Source organism: Crinia signifera, chromosome 7 (assembly GCF_055691185.1).
Source record: "Crinia signifera chromosome 7, ASM5569118v1, whole genome shotgun sequence".
NCBI lineage: Eukaryota > Metazoa > Chordata > Amphibia > Anura > Myobatrachidae > Crinia > Crinia signifera.
Genome location: NC_139223.1, coordinates 127,934,953 through 127,954,610, shown reverse-complemented (window position 1 = coordinate 127,954,610; position 19,658 = coordinate 127,934,953). Strand labels below are relative to the sequence as shown.

Here is a 19,658-nt window from a genome sequence, read left to right as displayed (position 1 = left end):
GAGACCCTATGAAAATGACAAACCTCTTTAAAAAAATTAGACTGATATATTTTTAATTATTTTATAACTGAATAGCTTTAACTTTGAACATACATTGATATCAGTTTTTTTAGGTCAATAATGCATATAAGTATATAGTAATTATTAGTAGTGTCATTGCATACTAAATTAATACTTGCTAGGAAGAAATATTAGTGATGGTTGATCTTGGAATACTGTATAGGGATTACTTTCTATTTAAACAAACCCTTTTCTGTTCCTGTTATGTTAGAATTTTAGTTAAAAAAAAAGTAAGTAAAGTAATGTAAAGAAGCAGCGAGTTGTAGTAATTTTATATTGTTTTGAATTTATTTACACAGCGCTCCTTAATCAGCTTTAAATCGAATATGGTGATGAGATCTATTCCGGAGCTCCTGCAGGAAACAAGCAGCCACTTGTCGATTGCAGTCCCCAGACATCCCAAGGAGTCATCCAGCTTGTCATCCTCTTCGGATTCTGATGACCTCGAAGAGCTTCCATATGTTCCCATGCCCCTTCAAGTACAGTTCTCAGGTTCTCGAATGTCTCTTAATGAAATCCCAACAGATGAGGATCAGCCTTCTCAATGCCCTGAAGAAACCAGCACTTCAGGAGATCCGGTTAATGAAAAAGATATAACAGACACTGCCAACAAAATCACAGAACTAGAATTGCAATATAGAGATACAGCAGAGTCAATGAACAAGCGCCCCAAGGGTTCACTTACAAGGAAGAAATCGAATGAATCTGAAGGTGCCTATTCTTCTGATGAGGAGATCTCAGAAACCCAGAGAAAGACAGAACGCCCAAAGAAGACTCTTAAAAAAGGATCCAGCCTTGAATCTTCAGAGATTCCTGATGAAGAACTAATAATACGGAGAGGAGAACTGAGGAGGGGAAGCTCTGCCGATAGTGCTCTTCTCCTCAATGTATCAACTGTAGATGCTGAAGAAAGAGATCAATTTGACAAAGGAATGACTAAAGCTGCCTCCATGGAACTACCAACTCGTAACTATAGCCCAATTAGACGTCGAAAACTGGGATCAGCTGATGAAGAGTATGCTCAACGTTTAGAGTTAATGCGACAGAGGCTTCTAAGGGGTGGCTCTGCAGATAATAAGCTTAGTGGTCTTAGAGGGCCTCTGATGGAAACTCTTACGATTGATAAAAAACGAGCTGAACAGTTATCTACTCGCTCCCAGAGATCAGAGAACATGCCCCCTTCACCCGTCCCTACAATTAAACTTACTCGTGCTGCTTCCAGTGAGGCTGCTCCAGGGCGTGAAGCAACAGAAGAAAGAGTCTTAAGAAAAACCAGCTCATTCTCACATGGAGACACAGAGCCAATGGTCTTACATCGTAGATCTGGAGCACCACTTGAAATTCCTCTTGCTCAAGTAGAGGCACAACGTCTAAAAGAGTCTCCATCACTATCTGCTTTGACAGATCAGTCACGATTTGAATCCCGTCCTCAAACTCCTCGTGAAATTACCCCTAAATCTCTTACTCCGGAACCTAGTCAGCCACAAACAGTGGAAAATTCGGAAATCATACTGCCAAAAGTGGTTTCATTTGTGGAGGATGTAACATTCAAAAAGGAAATAACAAGTATTCAGTCAGGGAGGCCACCTACAATGCCATCTGAAATGGATGTATTGGAGACTATTAAAAATAATGTTTCTTCAGAACAAATAGTACCAACACATTTGTCTGCTGAAGATCCCAACTCAAAGCGTAAAGAGGATTCTCCACCTCCAAATAATTTTCCAAAGGAGTTTACCAAATCAGATGCAAAACTACCACTAAGACAAATGCCAAGCAAAAGTCTCACACCAGGGAAAGGTTTATCTACTTCTGATGTCCAGAAAAGTGAGCATTTACCATCTTTAACCACTGTTCAATCACCACACCACTCCCCTTTGCAAGGTACAGGAATTGTTTCATCAACATTGAAAAGGCCAGACATTGTTGATGCTACCTTGGCAAGTTCCAATGCTGCCCCATCTACTTTACAAAGACCAGCTTCTGCCCAATCTGATTTGATAAGTCCATCAACCCCACCAAAGAAAGCTGTTGTCCCATCTCCTATGCCAACATATGTAAAGCAACAACCAATTATACCTACCACTGTGTCTTCATCTCTACCTGTGCATGGAAAAGAAACCTCTCAGATGCCCAAAAGGCTTCCTGTGCCTCAGTTGACATCAGTGAAAGAGCCAATATCTGATCCAAAACTTCAGTCTGGAAATATTGCGACACCTAAACAATCGCCCTATGCAGAAATGATGCACACTCTTAAGAAGACAGGTTCACAGGAAGGGTCCCAAATATCAGATGAACTAAATGAAAGCTCAAGGAACACTTTAACTGGTCAATCCACTCTTCAGGAAAGACCTCGAGAAGAAAAACCCAGATCATCCTTACCTTCCAATGTGGATAAAAAATCGACTAAGGAAGAGGAACTAGCAGAGCCACCAGCATTTTCAAAGTTGAAAAAGTCATCCAGAGCTGCAAGCACAGAAAATGTTAATTTCATCAGCAACTTAGATTCAGAAGAAGTGTTTGAAGCTAAGTTCAAGAGAAACCGTGAGTCTTCTCTGACTCGGGGTCTGAAGATGCTGACAAGGTCTTGGTCAGAAGAGAAGAATTTAGCAGCTGCTCATGCATCACAGGAAGAGGAAATGTATCGACCTAGTCCTGTAGGTGTCCCACTTGAGTTCTTAGTCCCTGCAGCACTAGGACTGGATGATAGGTCTAGATCTGTACAGGACCTACCAGATGCAGAAAGAGATCCAAGCTTCATGAGAAGGCTATCCCAACGTTTTAAGAAAGTGCAGACTGACCCTAAACAGAAGACAGTAGAAGATGGTGAAGGTTCCAGTTCACTGACAAGACGTCTTTCCTGGACCTTAGGCAGGGGAGTGTCCAAAGAAAGAAAAGACAATGAAAGTTTGAAATCAGAGACAGGGTCAATTGAAACAATCTCAGAGAGCATATCCAAAGACCAGAAGAAGTCCAGTGATTCACCAGTGCTTGCAATGAGAAAAAAGATTGGTAACACCATGGATCGCCTTTCCCTGAAATTGAGAAGTCAATCAGAAGAAAGGAAGGAGATAGAGAGTAATGAGAGGAAAGAGGACAGACCAGAGAGAAGAACGCCAATGATGTCGCTGCTTAGGAGGTCTAACTCTGAAGGGGAGAATTTACGCAAATTGGGAATTCCCCAGAACCAACTTGCATCTCAGTCTGAATCCGCACCTTCTAAGGAGTCTGTAAACTCTGGACTTAGCATCAAATCCGAAATGGTGGAAAAAGGTACTGTATGTCTTTCTAAGGTGCTATCACATTGATGGATCACATACACATAGGCCCTTATTCTGATCACTTCGTAAGGATCCAAATTCGGCCAGTGTACCGTTGCTGGGCGTATACGCATGTGCAGAACCATTTGTGCGGGGAGCAAGCGAACTCAGCGAGAAGTCCGGTCGCCGTGTGCTCGCTCCTGGCCTTCCGAGCAGCGGGTGGAGAGGGGTGTTGTGGCTTGATCAGGGTCATTACCATATCCGCATGCCCTTAGTTTCATGGGAGTTCCCATGAAAACGCAGGACGTGCGTATGAAAATGCAGTTGTTATGTGCGCGTGGGGGATGGAGAGCTGATTTAACCGGATGTCAGCTGCCCGCCCATATCCCTGCTCTTCTTCACTTTTCACTCGTGCATAGGCAGTGATGTAACAATAGCACCACAGCCCCCGCGGGTCACGGGGAGGCGCTATGTAGGTGCAGGCGCCGGGGAGGGAGGGGTGTTTCAAGGCAATTGTAATGCCCCCCCATCCCCCGCAGCTTTACCTGTATTCACTGCAGTGGTCCCGGCTCCCCTCCTGCTTCATTCTGATGCTATGGAGATGGACCATCATAAAATGTCCACCCCCATATAGCAAACAGTTCTCTTAAACTGTCTGCTGTATGAGGGTGGACATTTTGTGATGGTCCGTTCTTCATAGCATCAGAATGAAGCCAGGAGGGGAGCCGGGACCACCGCAGCGAATACAGGTAAAGCTGCGGGGGATGGGGAGGGGGGCATGGGACATCCCGGAACCCGGCGGCAGCACTGACATCTCACCCGCAGCGCTGACATACATCCCAGCTCCCACCCGCAGCACTGACATCCTGCCTCCCGCTCGCAGCACTGACATCCCACGCGGCTCCCACCCGCATCGCTGACAGGCAGCCTGGCTCCTGCCCGCAGCGCACGGACATCCTGCCCGGCTCCTACTCGAAGCGCTGACAGCCCAGCTCCTGCAAGTATGTAAGTATATATGTGGCAGGGGGGGAGGGGGCACCAGAAACTTTTGGCGGGGGGGCACAATATTTCAAGTTATGCCACTCTGCATAGGCGAGTGCTTTCCACATCATTCAATGGTCGCTGACCATCAAAAGATGGGGGGGTTCCCACATGCATTCGAATGGATGTTCACATAAAATATCTGTTCGCATGCCGAATTTGGCGTGTGAATGGGCTATGCGGGATTTGGTACATTTGTTTCGGCCCATGCACGGGTCCGAGAGAAGCGATCAGAATGAGGGCCAATCAGTGTTTTGCAAACATTTTAGATAGGTGTAGAAAAATACTGCAAAGTAAGAATGCTTTAAAAATGGAAGTGTTATGAGTTTATTTTTTAACAATTATTTATAAATACAGAGTGAATAAACAGATCAGAAATCTAAATTGAAATCATTATTTGGTGTGATTACCCTACAGTATGGGGGGTTCTCAACGCTGGCATATGTGTCCAGGGCCTATTCAATCCCAGCCATTTTCAACCCGCAGCTGCAGATTAGACTCTTTGAAAATCTGATTCTGTATTTGTGGATAAGGACTCTTAATTTGCAAATTAGCAGCCATTTCCACGGAAAAAGACGTGTATACACCTATTCATATGTTTTCTGACCTTCTGAATGTTTCCAAAAGTCAGAAAAAATTAGCATTGAATAGATCAAATGCAAATTCAATTTATTTAACTCGAAAATGGCAGATATTTCTGAGGATTGGAAATATTTGCCGGTATAGAATACCCCCTTATGCATTCAGAACAGCATCAATTCTTCTAGGTATGCTTGCACACAGTTTTTGAAGGACCTCAGCAGGGAGGTCGCTCCAAACATTTTGGAGAACTAACCAGATCTTCTGTGGATGTACTGTAGGCTTTCTCCAATCTTCTGTCTCTTCATGAACAGTAACCCCAAACAGACTTGATGACGCTTTGTTTGGGGTTGTTGTCCTGCTGCAAAATAAATTTGGAGCCATTCAGACGTCATGTTTGGTAAGATTGGTTAATCATACACCTGACTATATTGCTACAAAATCCTTGACTTTGTGTAATGGTGTGTATCGGGATCGAATCGCACAGCAAGCCATGAGACATGCATGCACTTTTGACTATATAGCACAGATCTGTACTATATAGTCAATGCAACCCTGTCTATCTGGCTTCGATTTGTGCTGTGCATCAGGATTGCAAAGGTAAAAAAAACCTGTGCGATCTGCATGAGATCCCAATGCGATTTTGACTATATAGTCAAAATTGTATGCTGAATTGTACCGTGTGTAAACACCATTAGTGTACCTAGAAAAATTGATGCTGTTTTAAAAGCAAAGAGTGATCACACAAAATATTTATATGATTTATAATAAAAATATGAGCGACGCTGGCATTTTTAACTGATATTTTGAACATCTCTTACAGATGTTGGCACTGAAAAGGTTAAATGCATGCCTAAATATTCTACACAGTATTTTATATACAGTAGGACAACATCCTACTGTCATTCTAACAGTACAATTGCTACAGATAATTGTTTGGTTTAAAACACATTACAAAATAAAAATTGAATTTGTTTTAACAATTCCACAAATGTGTTTATAAGTATTCTTTGGTATTGTATAGAATTGATTTACAAATGATAAATATTCCTTGTGACAGAAAAACATTCTGCCCAAGTAGCATAATAGTAACGTTCCCATATATTTTATTTATTTATTACCAGCTATATTTCACAATGTATCCCCTGTTACCACTGTGTAAGCCAATTCTCTAGGTCTCATTATTCTGAAGAGTTTTAAGTAATATATTTATCTGGGCAAACTTCTGAAAGGACATTATGGTGCACTGACAGCGTATCATGCAATATCATCTCATCTGCCCAGTATAATCTGGTTATGTGGAATTTCTTTAAATAACAGAATAAAATCCTGTTCACACCTCGTTTACAAAACTATTGAGCTTTTTCAAAGAATCCTAATCTTTTTTTTTATCTGTATAGATGACAGGCGGTCCAGGTGGGACCGCTGGGGTCTGTCACGCAGTAAGAAGGACAAAATGGTCTCCCAGCCAAGTATTCCAGCCAGCCTGATGAACGAAGATGGAATCATAGTGGGAAGGCAATATATCCGCAATGAGTCAGGTAGGAGAGACATATTCCAGGATATACTGTAAATGCTTTGAGTCTGATCAATACTGTAGTTGTAGAATATCGAAACTGTAACATTTATGAAGCTATACCATTCTTTATAAACAAATAAATCCATTGTTATATAAATCTCGGCATTTGCAAAGCACATTGCTAATTGAGGATTACCAACCCCCCCCCCCAGCGTGGCTGAGTTAAGGGGCCCGTATCAAATGGTTAAATGTTTTAATACTGCTTCCAGACCGCAAATGCAGGGTCGCACCGGGACTTTGAGGGGATATTTGATCTGGGATCACGGCTGTTGAGCTGGCCCGACAGCCATGACCCTGTCCCATTCTCGGTCTGCTTGACCTAGAACAAGCAGACGGGATTCAATGACCTGTCTGCAGCGGGACGAGAAGGGGTCATGGCCGCGAGCTCATCACTTCCCGGCCGTTCTCGGCAGAACAAGCCTGACTGCTCGTTCTGCCGAGATACCCTGTTCAATGCTGTCAGGGAAGACAGCATTGAATAGGGCCCCGCAGCCATCTGCCCCGTTGGGAGATGGCTGCGGGTGATTGAATACTCCCCTTAAACGATTCAGTCCCGGTGCGATCCTGCATGTGCGCTCTGTTCAGAACGCATCAGCGACCCTGTATGTGCGCTCAGGGGAGCCGAGAGAGGGGGGGAGCGGGTACTAATTACCCGGGCCCACACTTGCTGAAGGGGCCCCGCAGGTCTGACCCCTCCCTTCCCCCTCCATCCCTCCCGGGTAGCAACAGTAGCACACACTTCTACAGCATGTGCTGTGCTGACAGCAGGGTCTCACTGACAGCGTGAGAGGTCATGCTGAGCCTGCAGTCAGCACAGCACATGCTGTAGGTGTGTGCTGCTTCTGAGATTACAGTTTTTAGAGTTTTCTTTCACCCCCTCTAAACATTTTGGGGGCGTGGCCTAAGTGTGGGCGGTTCCCACAACACACACTTAGGCCACGCCACCACAATTTTACCGGGGCCCGGCATTCCTCTCGGCTGCCCTGTGTGCGCTCTGTTCAGATCGCATCAGAGAACTGGTGCTGCTCCAAGCGCTGCCTCCTCCATAGCTCGATCCAATTAACCAATTCACACTGCACAGCAACATGGCAACAAACCAGTAAGAACTCTTCTGTTTATCCGGTTCATATTGCCGTGTTGCTACTGGTTAGCTGTAACCAGTAACCCCTTTCACATCGCACCAATTACCGGGTTCAACTGGCAAGAAACCGGCATGAACCCAGTAATTAGGTGCAATGTGAAAGGGGTATAATTTATCTGTTATGTGTATATATTTTATGTTTTTATTTTTGTGTTGTAAAATATTAATAGACAACTTCCCCAGGCCAAGCTTTTACACACATTCACACTTTGCTTCGCTACTGTATGCCAAGAACTGCCTACTTCTCAATTGGACATTTGATCCAAGTATTCTACAGCTACTAAGTAAAACCTTCAGCAGCGTCCCACACCCTACTCTTTGTTATAAGGCCTGGCTCATCATTAATCATTAATCATTTCTTTCAACACTTTTTAAGAAGTGTTTACCGGCTTTTGACATTTAGAATTCATCAACTAAGCGCAGCAGGTACAACTTAGGAGGAAATTGAAGGAAACAACAAGTATCTACTTAAGAAGAGCAGTGAGATAGGAAGTGCAAAAATGTGTAAGGCATATCTAATCAATTCATATATGTGGCTTGCAGTGATGAACCATAACACGTAAATAATAATTAAACAATTATGACTCATTACTATTAAGTATTTTGCTATTATAAAAATGCACTAGATTGATGCCATTCTGTGGATGTACTTTACAGCTGGATTCCAGGTTTCTCGGGAATCCACTGTGGGGACACTGGAATACCATGGGGTGCTGAATACAAAACGTCTCTTGCTGTGACACTGCGTATAAGGAGAAAACTTATATATAAATTAATAGTGTAATGGTCAAATCATCATCGCAGTGGTCTGGATGCCAGCGTTTACTATACCGATGTTGGCATCCCGACTGATCTGCATCTGGTTGATGTTATTATTAAGGAGGATGATCTGAGGAAGTTTAGGACTGAACTCAAATGAGTTATATATGGACCAGATTAGTGTAGATCAGTGGTCGAAGTGGAAATTTTGAAGTGGGGGTATGGAAAATGTAGGCTGTGGTTCTGTGTGTCCCGAAGGCACGCGTGCTCTGGGCAAAAGGGGTGTGGTCACGCAAAAGGGGCATGTCCTTAAGTGTAGTGTACCACACCATTTACCATTTATACACATTACACAATCCAGTAGTATAACCCCTTATACTATCTAGTACTAGTGCACCTTACACATGATGCCACATGGAATGCGTCAAAATTCACATGGAATGAGCCAAAATTCACATTATGTGACAGCAGGGATGCAGGGCAGAGACCGGTTTTGGGATGAAGCACTATAGAAGGATTTTTGTTTGCAAGCCTACCATGGGTCCAGCAGTGGTGAGGATCAGAGCCGGGCACACCCCACGTGGATGAGGGTACCATTGAGAGAAAGGGAGAGAGACAGGCAAAAAGTAGAGAGGGGGTGTCAGGGAAGAGAAAGGGTGTCAGGGAAGAGAAAGGGGAAGAGACAGGGCTATTTCACATGCTCCGGCCAAAAGCCGTGCCATACACAAAAGTTTACAATGGACAGGATGCCCGGCAGTCGTCCATTCCAGTGGTGACATCCAGCTCCGACTGGGTCGTGACCGTCCCATGTGAAAGGACACAATGCTGCCCGTAGTTAACTACTGTATACGGCTTTTGGCCGGGCAGAGTTTTGCTGCCCGGCATCAGCCGGAGCATGTGAAACAGCCCACAGGGTGACAGGGAGAGAAAGGGGTATAGACAGGGGGTATGAGGGTGTCTGCTAGAGAAAGGAGGTGAAACGGAGTAAGAGAGGGTGTCAGGGAAAGAGGAAGAGCAAGAGAATGATAGATTAGGGGAGGGGAGGGAAGAGGAGGAAGCAAGAGATTGGGGTGGAGGAAGGGAGAAAAAAAAGGCAAGGGGAGAGAGAGAAAAAGAGGGGGGCTGTTAGGGAGAGAGAGATGGGGGATACAGGCCAGGAGAGGGAGAGAGAAAAAGAGGAGAGAAAGAGAGCCGGCATGTGACAGGCATCTAATTAACCCCCTACGTGCAATCCAGCCCCCTCTCCCCCCTCAGTCTGTCCCCTCCACTCTGCGTAACAGTAAATGTTGTGTACCGTCATTGTCACCAGCTGGATTCCTGCTCCCCTGTTCAACGCTGCCACTGGGACTCCAACTCCTCAGGTCTCCACCACCACCCAGTCTCCTGATCCCCGTCGCGACCAGGTCTCCTTCTAATCTGCAATGCCCAGTCTGCAGTCTCCTGCTCCCCGGCAATGTGGTTTGCTGGTGCCCTGCGCGGCCCTGTCGCCTGCTCCCCGACGCGCCCTGTCTCCTGCTCCCCGGCGCGGCCCTATCTCCTGCTCCCCGACGCGGCCCTGTCTCCTGCTCCCCGGCGCGGTCCTGTCTCCTGCTCCCCGGCGCGGCCCTGTCTCCTGCTCCCCGACGCGGCCCTGTCTCCTGCTCCCCGGCGCGGTCCTGTCTCCTGCTCCCCGGCGCGGCCCTGTCTCCTGCTCCCCGGCGCGGCCCTGTCTCCTGCTCCCCGACGCGGCCCTGTCTCCTGCTCCCCGGCGCGGTCCTGTCTCCTGCTCCCCGGCGCGGCCCTGTCTCCTGCTCCCCGGCACGGCCCTGTCTCCTGCTCCCCGGCGCGGCCCTGTCTCCTGCTCCCCGGCGCGGCCCTGTCTCCTGCTCCCCAGCGTGGGCAGTTCAACTTCTCCTGCATCCCTGCGCGGGCGGCCATGTCTCCTGATCCTCTGTGTGTCACTGTCGGCAGCAGCAGGAAAGGTCATGTGGACAGGAGCACACACCCGCTGATTGGGGTAAAAAAAGAATTAATAAATAAACTTAAGGAAGATACGGTGGAGGAAGAGCTCCCTGTGAAGCGGGGCATAGTACTATATAACAGAGCCGGGAGCCAGTGAGGGGTGCCGGACGGGTTCCCGACAGTCGGGATCCCGACAGTCGTTTACCCAACGTCGGGATCCCGACTGTCAAAACGCAGACAGCCGGGTGCCCGACGGCCACTCGCTATTTTCCCTCGTGGGGGTCCACGACCCCCATAGAGGGAGAATAGAATAGGTGGCTTGCAGCGTGGCGAGCACAGCGAGCCCGCAAGGGGCTTTTTTGCACTCGCCATGCTGTCTGACTCCGGGCAGTCGGGATCATGACTGTCGGGATCCCGACTGTCGGAGTCCCGTACCACACCCCCAGTGAGTAGGGGAGTTCTGTACCACTGTAAAAAAAAAAAGCAGTGCTCAAAAAAAGTGCCGGTATGCTATACCGTTGTATCCCGGCCCACTTCGACCACTGTTGTAGATGGTATACGGTCATTACATCAACCCATATTAGGTCGATATGCATTGTGTTGGCCACTGAATGGCTTAGATCGACACATGAAATATGTCAACATGGCTAAGGTCGACAGGGTTGGAAGGCCAATACAAGGATTAGGTCGACAATGGCAAGGTCAACGGTCTAAATGTTTTTTTAAGCTTACATGTGCCGCAGGTGGTATTTCATGCCCTACCATCCACTAGAGCGTGAAGGGAGAATAGAGAAGTGTGCTGAGGGAAGCAAGGCACCGTGCCTGAAGCATGGCAAGCCATGCAAGGGGACGCAGTACACTTTGATGGCGTCCATGTTGACATTGGGGGGGGGGGGGGGGGGCGTGAAAAACTCATATCAACTTTTTGATTGTTGACCTTGCCATTGTTGACCTAATGCATGTGTCGACCTTCCAGCCATGTCAACCTATTTCATGTGTGAAATAAGCCATGTTGAGCTTTAATGGTCGACCCAATGCATGTCGACATAATGTGGGTCAACGTAATGACCCATACCAGTGTATGACATTTTAAAGGTTAATGCCTTTGTATACAGATACTGATTTCATTGAGCTGGTAAAAGTCACCATTAGTGACTACAATTACCAGCAGTGCCAGCCTGCACTTTTATTTTATGACCACTTGGCGAACCAGAAACAATGATTACCATAAATATAAGAAGATAGCAGCGCTCCTGTTTGTTGTCTGAATATGTAGAGGCTGTTTCAGCGTATGCTCAGTGCTCTACCACCATTATCCATTGTCATTTTCTAACTGGTTTATCCTGTATGACTGGGGGCCTAATTCAGCAGCAATTGTAGTTTTGTGAAAGTTCGTAAACCATTGTTAACACTAGTATGTGGACAGGGGTTCCCAGTACAGGGCAAGGCTGCCCCATATGCCGGGTTCCTCCCCGGGATGGAATTGCTAAATTTTGCTATTGCATCGCACAGATACAAGAGCTTTGCTATACTGCGCAGTGCACGCTTCTCAAGGGTAGCATCCCGCCTGCCCCACCCCACAGCAAGTCCGGACAGGCCTTCGTTGTCTGGACTGTGCCCCAGCAACACCGCATCGACACCCCACAACATTGCTTCACCGTCCTCTGCCAGCCCTTAAACTGTGGTCGCATTTCCGATAATTTACATCTGACTCTGAATCGGCCCTGGGTTTGTTAATGTAAAAAGTATTTTAACATCATATATTTAATCCATGGTTAGAATATATATATAAGAGTAGGTCAGGTAAAACTGAATAGCTGACAGCGAGTACATATAGTATTTAGCACTGACAAAGGCAACAAAGGATGTGAAACATTTATAAGAAGTAAAATGTGTGTAGAATGGATACTAGTGAAGTCTATTGTACTCTGATAATTGTCCCTTTACTTGTGTATATATATATATACTGTACAATGAAAGAAAAATGAACTGACAATATAGTGGGCATTGTAATTTTAATTTGAAAATTGCCAATTATCACATATCAGCATAACGCCTTCTTTAGAAAAGAAGATTAATCATTTTCACATTTTGGTTTTGTAAACCAAAATAGATGAGTTTTATCCATACATACTGTACATGTTTTAGGAATAACTTACATTTTTATTAAGATGCATAGGAGCTAGTATATGAGTTCTTTAATACTCTTCTCCCTCTTCTTCTCCCTCCCCTTCCACGCTGTCTGTGCCAACCTCTTCATAATCCTTTTCCAGGGCAGCCATGTCCTCCCGAGCCTCAGAGAACTCTCCCTCCTCCATGCCCTCCCCCACATACCAGTGCACAAAGGCACGCTTGGCATACATCAGGTCAAACTTGTGGTCCAGACGAGCCCAGGCCTCGGCAATGGCGGTGGTATTACTCAACATGCACACCGCGCGCTGCACTTTGGCCAGGTCTCCACCAGGAACCACAGTTGGTGGTTGGTAATTGATACCAACTTTAAAACCTGTTGGGCACCAGTCTACAAACTGAATGGTACGCTTGGTTTTAATAGTGGCAATGGCAGCATTGACATCCTTGGGCACCACATCCCCACGGTACAGCAGGCAGCAAGCCATGTATTTACCATGTCTGGGGTCACATTTCACCATCTGGTTAGCTGGCTCAAAGCAAGCATTGGTGATCTCTGACACAGAGAGCTGCTCATGGTAAGCTTTCTCTGCAGAGATAACAGGGGCATAGGTGGCCAGGGGGAAGTGAATACGGGGGTAGGGCACCAGGTTGGTCTGGAATTCTGTCAAGTCTACATTCAGAGCTCCATCAAACCTGAGGGAGGCTGTGATTGAAGACACGATCTGACCAATCAGACGATTTAGATTAGTGTAGGTTGGCCGTTCAATGTCCAGGTTTCTCCGGCAGATGTCATAAATGGCTTCATTGTCCACCATGAAGGCACAATCTGAGTGCTCTAGTGTTGTATGTGTGGTGAGGATGGCATTGTATGGTTCAACAACAGCTGTGGAAATCTGAGGAGCTGGGTAGATGGCGAATTCCAGTTTGGACTTCTTGCCATAGTCAACAGAGAGCCGTTCCATCAAGAGGGAAGTAAAACCGGATCCAGTGCCACCACCAAAACTGTGGAAGATGAGGAAGCCCTGGAGACCTGTGCACTGATCAGCCTGAAAAGATATGAGGAGGGGGTCAGAAAATATATAGTCACAGAGGTCCTTATAAAACTGTGCATTAGATGTTTGGCTTAATACTGTATAAATTATAAATATCTGAGACCTGTGGATCTTACTGGCTACTTTCTACAAACAAACACCATAAAATAATTTCTTGTGTACTAGTTTAATGGAGACATTCTATTTGTACATTTGGGTGTTTGAAAGAGACTCCCAATCATTCTGTCACATATCAATAATGGCCATACTTTCTTGTATTAATCCTTGTCCCCTTAGGTTATGGATGGGCAATAATCTCTCCTCCAGTTGCTGTTGAACTACACATCCCAGCATGCCAGCCACATTTTAGTACATTCCAGCATGCCCTCTAACAACTGAGGCAGGGCAATCTGGGATGTGTAGTTCCACAGTAGCAATGGTGCATCTAATATGCACAAATCAGTATAACAGCATGTACTGATGCTTTCAGAGGCACACGTGTACACGGGAAGGACTTTGTAGGGGTATATGAATACATAAAGGGGGACATTTACTAAAGGAAATTTGTAAAAAATAGGTGTAAAAATAGGTGTATTTGTATTCAGAAATACACTTATTTTTGACATTTACTATCCCGAAAATATGGCAATTCGTATTCGTATTGATGTGCTATCAATACGAATACGAATTACCGTTTTTTCGGGATAGTAAATGTCAAAAATAAGTGTATTTCTGGATACAAATACACCTATTTTTTACAAATTTCCTTTAGTAAATTTCCCCCTTTGTGTCAGACAGGCCACCGCCAGAAAAAGCAGCAGCTCACAATCACCACTCCTTTTAGTATCTTATGTTCCTATATATCTTCTTTTGGTACAGGAAACTGGTATTGGGACTATTGTGCAAAAAATAAGATCGCAAACTCACCAGCTTACGGATTCTGTCAAGCACTAGGTCAATGACCTCCTTTCCAATGGTGTAATGACCACGGGCATAGTTATTGGCAGCATCTTCCTTGCCAGTGATGAGTTGTTCAGGGTGGAAAAGCTGTCTGTAGGTTCCTGTCCTCACCTCATCTGTAGGAGTGAATAATGGTTATGATCTGAGATCCAGAACTTTACCCTCGATGAATCACCTATGACTAGTGGTCACATTAAGTATGAGCGGATGTACTCACCGATCACAGTGGGTTCCAGGTCCACAAAGACGGCGCGGGGAACATGTTTGCCAGCCCCAGTCTCACTAAAGAAGGTGTTGAAGGAATCATCTCCACCACCGATGGTTTTGTCACTGGGCATCTGTCCATCTGGCTGAATCCCATGTTCCAGGCAGTATAGCTCCCAGCATGCATTGCCAATCTGTACTCCGGCCTGGCCAACGTGGACTGATATGCATTCCCTCTGTGTGGGGTAGATAGTGAGATAAAGAATTAGGAGCAAATTCACTAAAGTGTGAGTTTGTAAAAGTGAGAGATGTTTCCCATAGCAACCAATGAGATTCTAGCTATTATCCTTTAGAAGGTGGTAGATAAATGGTAAGTAGAATTTGTTTGGTTGCTACGGGCAACATCTCTCACTTATAACACTTTTGTAAATGTAATAGATATGAGCAACATTTCCCATTCTAATGGCGAAATGTACTGTACTAAATCTTGAAAAGTGATAAAATGGAGAGTTATAAACCACCAACCAATCAGCTCCTACCTGTCATTTTTTAAACCCAGTCTGTGACATGGCAGGTAGGAGCTGATTGGCTCCATTTTATCACTTTGTATGCTTAGTACATCTCGCCCTCAAAGACAGACTAAATGGTACTGGATAAAATGACACACAGTTACCAGCAAAACACAAAAGACGGGATATACTGTAGTGAAACACAATTGGAGAAATTTACTAAGATGGGAGTTCTATTTCACATGGGATGTTGCTATGGGTAACCAAACAGATACTATCTACTATCTATTATGTTCTAGAAGGTGCTAAATAAATAAGAAGTAGATACTGATTGGACCCAGCTTAAGTCCAATGTTCTGTCTAGACAAAGCACATAGGACCGCAGACTTACAAACTGCAATGTACAGTAGACAGCAGAAAATATACTGTCATATACAGAAAAAGCAGAGTATGAAGACACACACTGGGTACATACAGTAGTACATTACATGCAGTTGCAGAGTATATATCATCATAGAGTATATAAATGAAAGGATAGTACAGTGACACACTCACCATGTTGTTGGATGTAGAACTCCTGGGTTCGTTAGTAAAGTAAGCGAATGTGGAGTTGTTAATGCCTCCTATCTGTTTTCTCCACAATATATAAGAGCCAGTTTCAAAGAGTCCTTAGTAACAGGAGGGAGGTAGGAGGGAGCCCTGGGCAGGTGACACCCCCCCTGTCTCCAGGACTCAGCGCTAGCAACCCCTGTCCTGTATGTAACCACAAGTCAACCTGTGCATAGCTTCACAAAACACAACAGAAGGTGTTGCTAGGACAATGGGATCAATGTAACCCCAGGGCTGGGAGTCAAAACATTCACAGAATGGAGGGAGACAGGGAGGGGAATAATGAGGAGAAAAGTGAGGGAAAGTTGAGAAATAGAGGGAAATGTGTAAAGGCCTAGAGAGGAGACTATAAAGATTATTTAACTATTTAAGAGTTATATAAAGAGTTTACCAGTTGTAAATAAAAATAAGTAAGAAATTACTAGGTGCTAAAATACAGTGTGTGTGTGTGTGTGTGTGTGTGTGTGTATACACACACACATACACACATAATAGTGGTTAACAATAATATGAGCTGCAGATAAATACATCTATTATAAAAATAAAAATACAAAAATAATTTTATATATTATATATATCTGTAAAGCGCCTTGAATCCTACTGAAGAAAGAGCGCTATATAAATAAAATTATTATTATTATTCTGCGCTTCATAGAAATGGGTATGTAGAAACAACACAACAACTGTAAATATAAAATGACTCTATATTTACTATTCATATAATAGATGTATTTATCTAATAAAAAGTTGGAAATACTGTATATACAGATAAACAAAATGTAATCGCACACACTCTTATTATATAAAGCTGGCATATAATTTTATATGAATTTTAATATTACAAAGTTATATACTGTACCCTTAATATGGTAGTAAAAAAAATCTACATGGAGTAAATAAACAAAAAATTATAACGAATATACTGTATAATGATGAAGTCTTAGTCAATGGAGGTGGCTGTATAATCTTAGCTCTATAACTGTGGGGGGTATGGATCATTAGGTCTACAAGAAGTTGGTCAACAAGCATTGGGTTGACACCATTAGGTCGACATGTAAAAATTTCGACATGGGTCCAGGTCGACAGGTCATTAGGTTGACACAAGAATTAGGTTGACATGGGCAAGGTCGAAATAGGGTTTTTCATTGTTTTTTAACCCAAATGTCGACACAGTCGACATGGACACCGAGGCGTAGCACTGCACCCCCTTGCATGGCTCGCTTTGCTCATCATGCTTCGGGCACGGTGCCTCACTACGCTCGGCACACTATTTTATTCTCCCACCACACCCTAGTGGATGGTAGGGTATGAAATACTGCGTGTCCGCACACGTCGACTCAAAAAACTATGAAAAACCCCATGTCGACATTTTGACGGTCGACATTGTTCATGTCGACCTAATAGGCCTGTCGACCTAGACCCATGTCAACCTTTCTGCATGTCGACCTAATGCTTGTCGACCTAATGACCGTATCCCAACTATGTTATGATGAAGTCAAAAGCTGGCCATACACTTGTCCGATTTGGACACTTTTTTTTTCTGAGTATGACGGATTGGGCAGAGAAATCGGGTGAAAAGTGGCCAAATCACAGTTGTTTGACATCTGATCCGATGTGCGGTCCTGTGCGCATCAGATCGGCATCGGAGATCGTGCCTGCTTGCAGGTCAGACCTCCAACTCGGACAGTCTCCCAACAGTGAGGAATGCGATCACATGGGATTTATCACATGCGATATTTCGCATGCATCCTGATGCCCGAGAAGCTCCCGAGCAGTTAATGGAGTAATTTGCAGCAGTGTATGGGTCTTCCCTGCTTGGCCAGGATCATATATAAATCTAGCAGCCACTGAGAGGGGGCAGGGCCTCCAATAGTGGAGACAGAATTTATTGCCTTATTCCAACTTTGGTGCCGACTCAGACCTGTTGTTATGGGCCAAATTCGTCCCCAACCTCGATGGTCAGGGTTAGTGCATGCCCAAAACCCTGGGAGCGAACGGCATCTGCGAGTTTCACACTCACCGAGCCATTTACTCCATAGTGGGAGGGAAGGGGGCTGGAGCAGGGCACTTCCCAGCAGACGCAGGTGCGGCGATGCCTGCTTGGGGCAGGTGGCTGAGGTCACATGACATCAAAGCCCACCCCAAATTTGGAGAACAGCTGCGCTAAAAAAAATCAGTCCAGACTGAATTTTCGGTACTTGTGTATTATCACGGCGCCCCCTCGATTTACATCGCAGGGCATTGTACGACCAAAAATGGCATCGCATGTGATTGGACTTGATTTTTAATTGTGTAGGCACCCAGATGCCTTATTCCTTGGTTAAATGGCCCCCCCAGACCTTTTTGATTCAATCACAACAAAACTCTGGTCCTCTAATCACCCTCCCCAGTAGTCTCTGGGGCACCTGTGATAAGTTTAGACACACGGTCCCAGGAACAAACTTGAGGGGGGTAGAAAAGGAGGCCAAATAATCGGGCGCACAGCTAGTTTGAATTTAGCAATCAACTGGTGTGGTTTGCAAAGAAGTGTGACTTGCTGCTCTCAATTAAGGCTCTCTGTAATCCTTAATAAAGTTAAACCAAATAAACAAATAGAATATATATATATATATATATATATATATATATATATATATATATATAAAGAGAGCGCAAGAGACACTGAAAAATATGACTGTATTCCTTAAACACAGATATTATATTTAATAAAAAAATACATTGCACATTAAACCCACAAATAAATTAATAAAAATATATAAAATGACTGTGTCCCTTTGCCAATTTCTGCCAATATTTATTTTCCAAGGAAAACTGACAATGTGGATTTCAATAGCCAGATTAATCGTGTTATTTCAGATGATCATATCCACAGAGTTCAAATGTTTCCAAATGATACTGTTTGAATAGCTGGAGATGGAGCAAGTCCAGATATAACCAGATGTTTTGAGGGTCAATTGGACCGTAATTCTGGCATACACATAGATAATGTCAGTAGTCAGTATTGTGGTTGAAATAAGGAGGAACATGTATTATTCTCACTTTTAGCCTTTGGTTTTTACACTGTCAGTACAGGTAGTGTAGAGACAGGCAAACACGCACTTTCACAGTTACCTTCCTGGATTTGGTATGCCGTATAGTTCCTCAACCTGACCACAGCATAGAGACCTGCTCACTGTGTCAGGGAGCTGACCCCCGGATGACGGACGCTGCAGGGGAATGGATGATGCGGCAGTTAGAGGGTATAGCTACCTCAGCTTCAAGCAGGTGATTGGCGGCTTGTGCCGTGCTCCGCTTTGTAGCGTATGTGCGGCTTGCAGTCTCTGCAGTCTCTGTCACTTTAGAGAGGGTTCCTTTGGCGCAGTGAGACACAGGCAGGCAAGGACAAGGGCACCACGGGCAGGGAGAGCTCTTGACGTGTTTCTCCGTCGTACTAATCTGACGGTTTCCTCAGAAGATCTTCTTTTATTAAATATAATGTCTGTGTTTAAGGAAGCTTAAATAAAATAGTATTTTTATACAGTCATATTTTTCAGTGTCCCTTGCACTCTCTTTATATATATATATATATATATATATATATACACGTGTAGAAAGGGATGTCACTCAGAAACTTTCAATGCAACAAAAGCAATACGCTGACTGCAATGGGTTAAAGATCAACGTTTCAGGGTTGTACCCCTTTTATCAAGACCTGAAGGGGTACAACCCTGAAACGTTGATCTTTAACCCATTGCAGTCAGCGTATTGCTTTTGTTGCATTGAAAGTTTCTGAGTGACATCCCTTTCTACACGTATACATCTTTACATTGGATGGGCACCAGAACAAGTTGTACAGTAACATTGAGAGTGCCA

General features: G+C 44.6%; 2 protein-coding genes across 3 annotated transcripts in view; one reads left to right on the top strand and one right to left on the bottom strand.

Moving 5' to 3' along the window:
* SPEG (striated muscle enriched protein kinase) overlaps positions 1 to 19,658 on the top strand; it is a 187,105-nt gene that overhangs the window by 142,057 nt on the left and 25,390 nt on the right. For both annotated transcript variants that reach the window (XM_083153761.1, XM_083153760.1), the window contains exons 32-33: positions 360 to 3,333; positions 6,341 to 6,481. In XM_083153761.1, coding sequence (XP_083009887.1) covers positions 360 to 3,333; positions 6,341 to 6,481 — 3,115 coding nt within the window. The remainder of the gene's footprint in view (positions 1 to 359; positions 3,334 to 6,340; positions 6,482 to 19,658) is intronic.
* On the bottom strand, positions 12,404 to 15,908 carry LOC146020556 (tubulin alpha-1A chain-like). The gene is made up of 4 exons (XM_083153767.1): positions 15,753 to 15,908; positions 14,702 to 14,924; positions 14,452 to 14,600; positions 12,404 to 13,539 (listed from the first exon to the last, which is right to left on the bottom strand). Exons 1-4 carry the CDS (start codon positions 15,753 to 15,755, stop codon positions 12,559 to 12,561), a joined length of 1,356 nt encoding a protein of 451 aa, XP_083009893.1. The 5' UTR covers positions 15,756 to 15,908; the 3' UTR covers positions 12,404 to 12,558.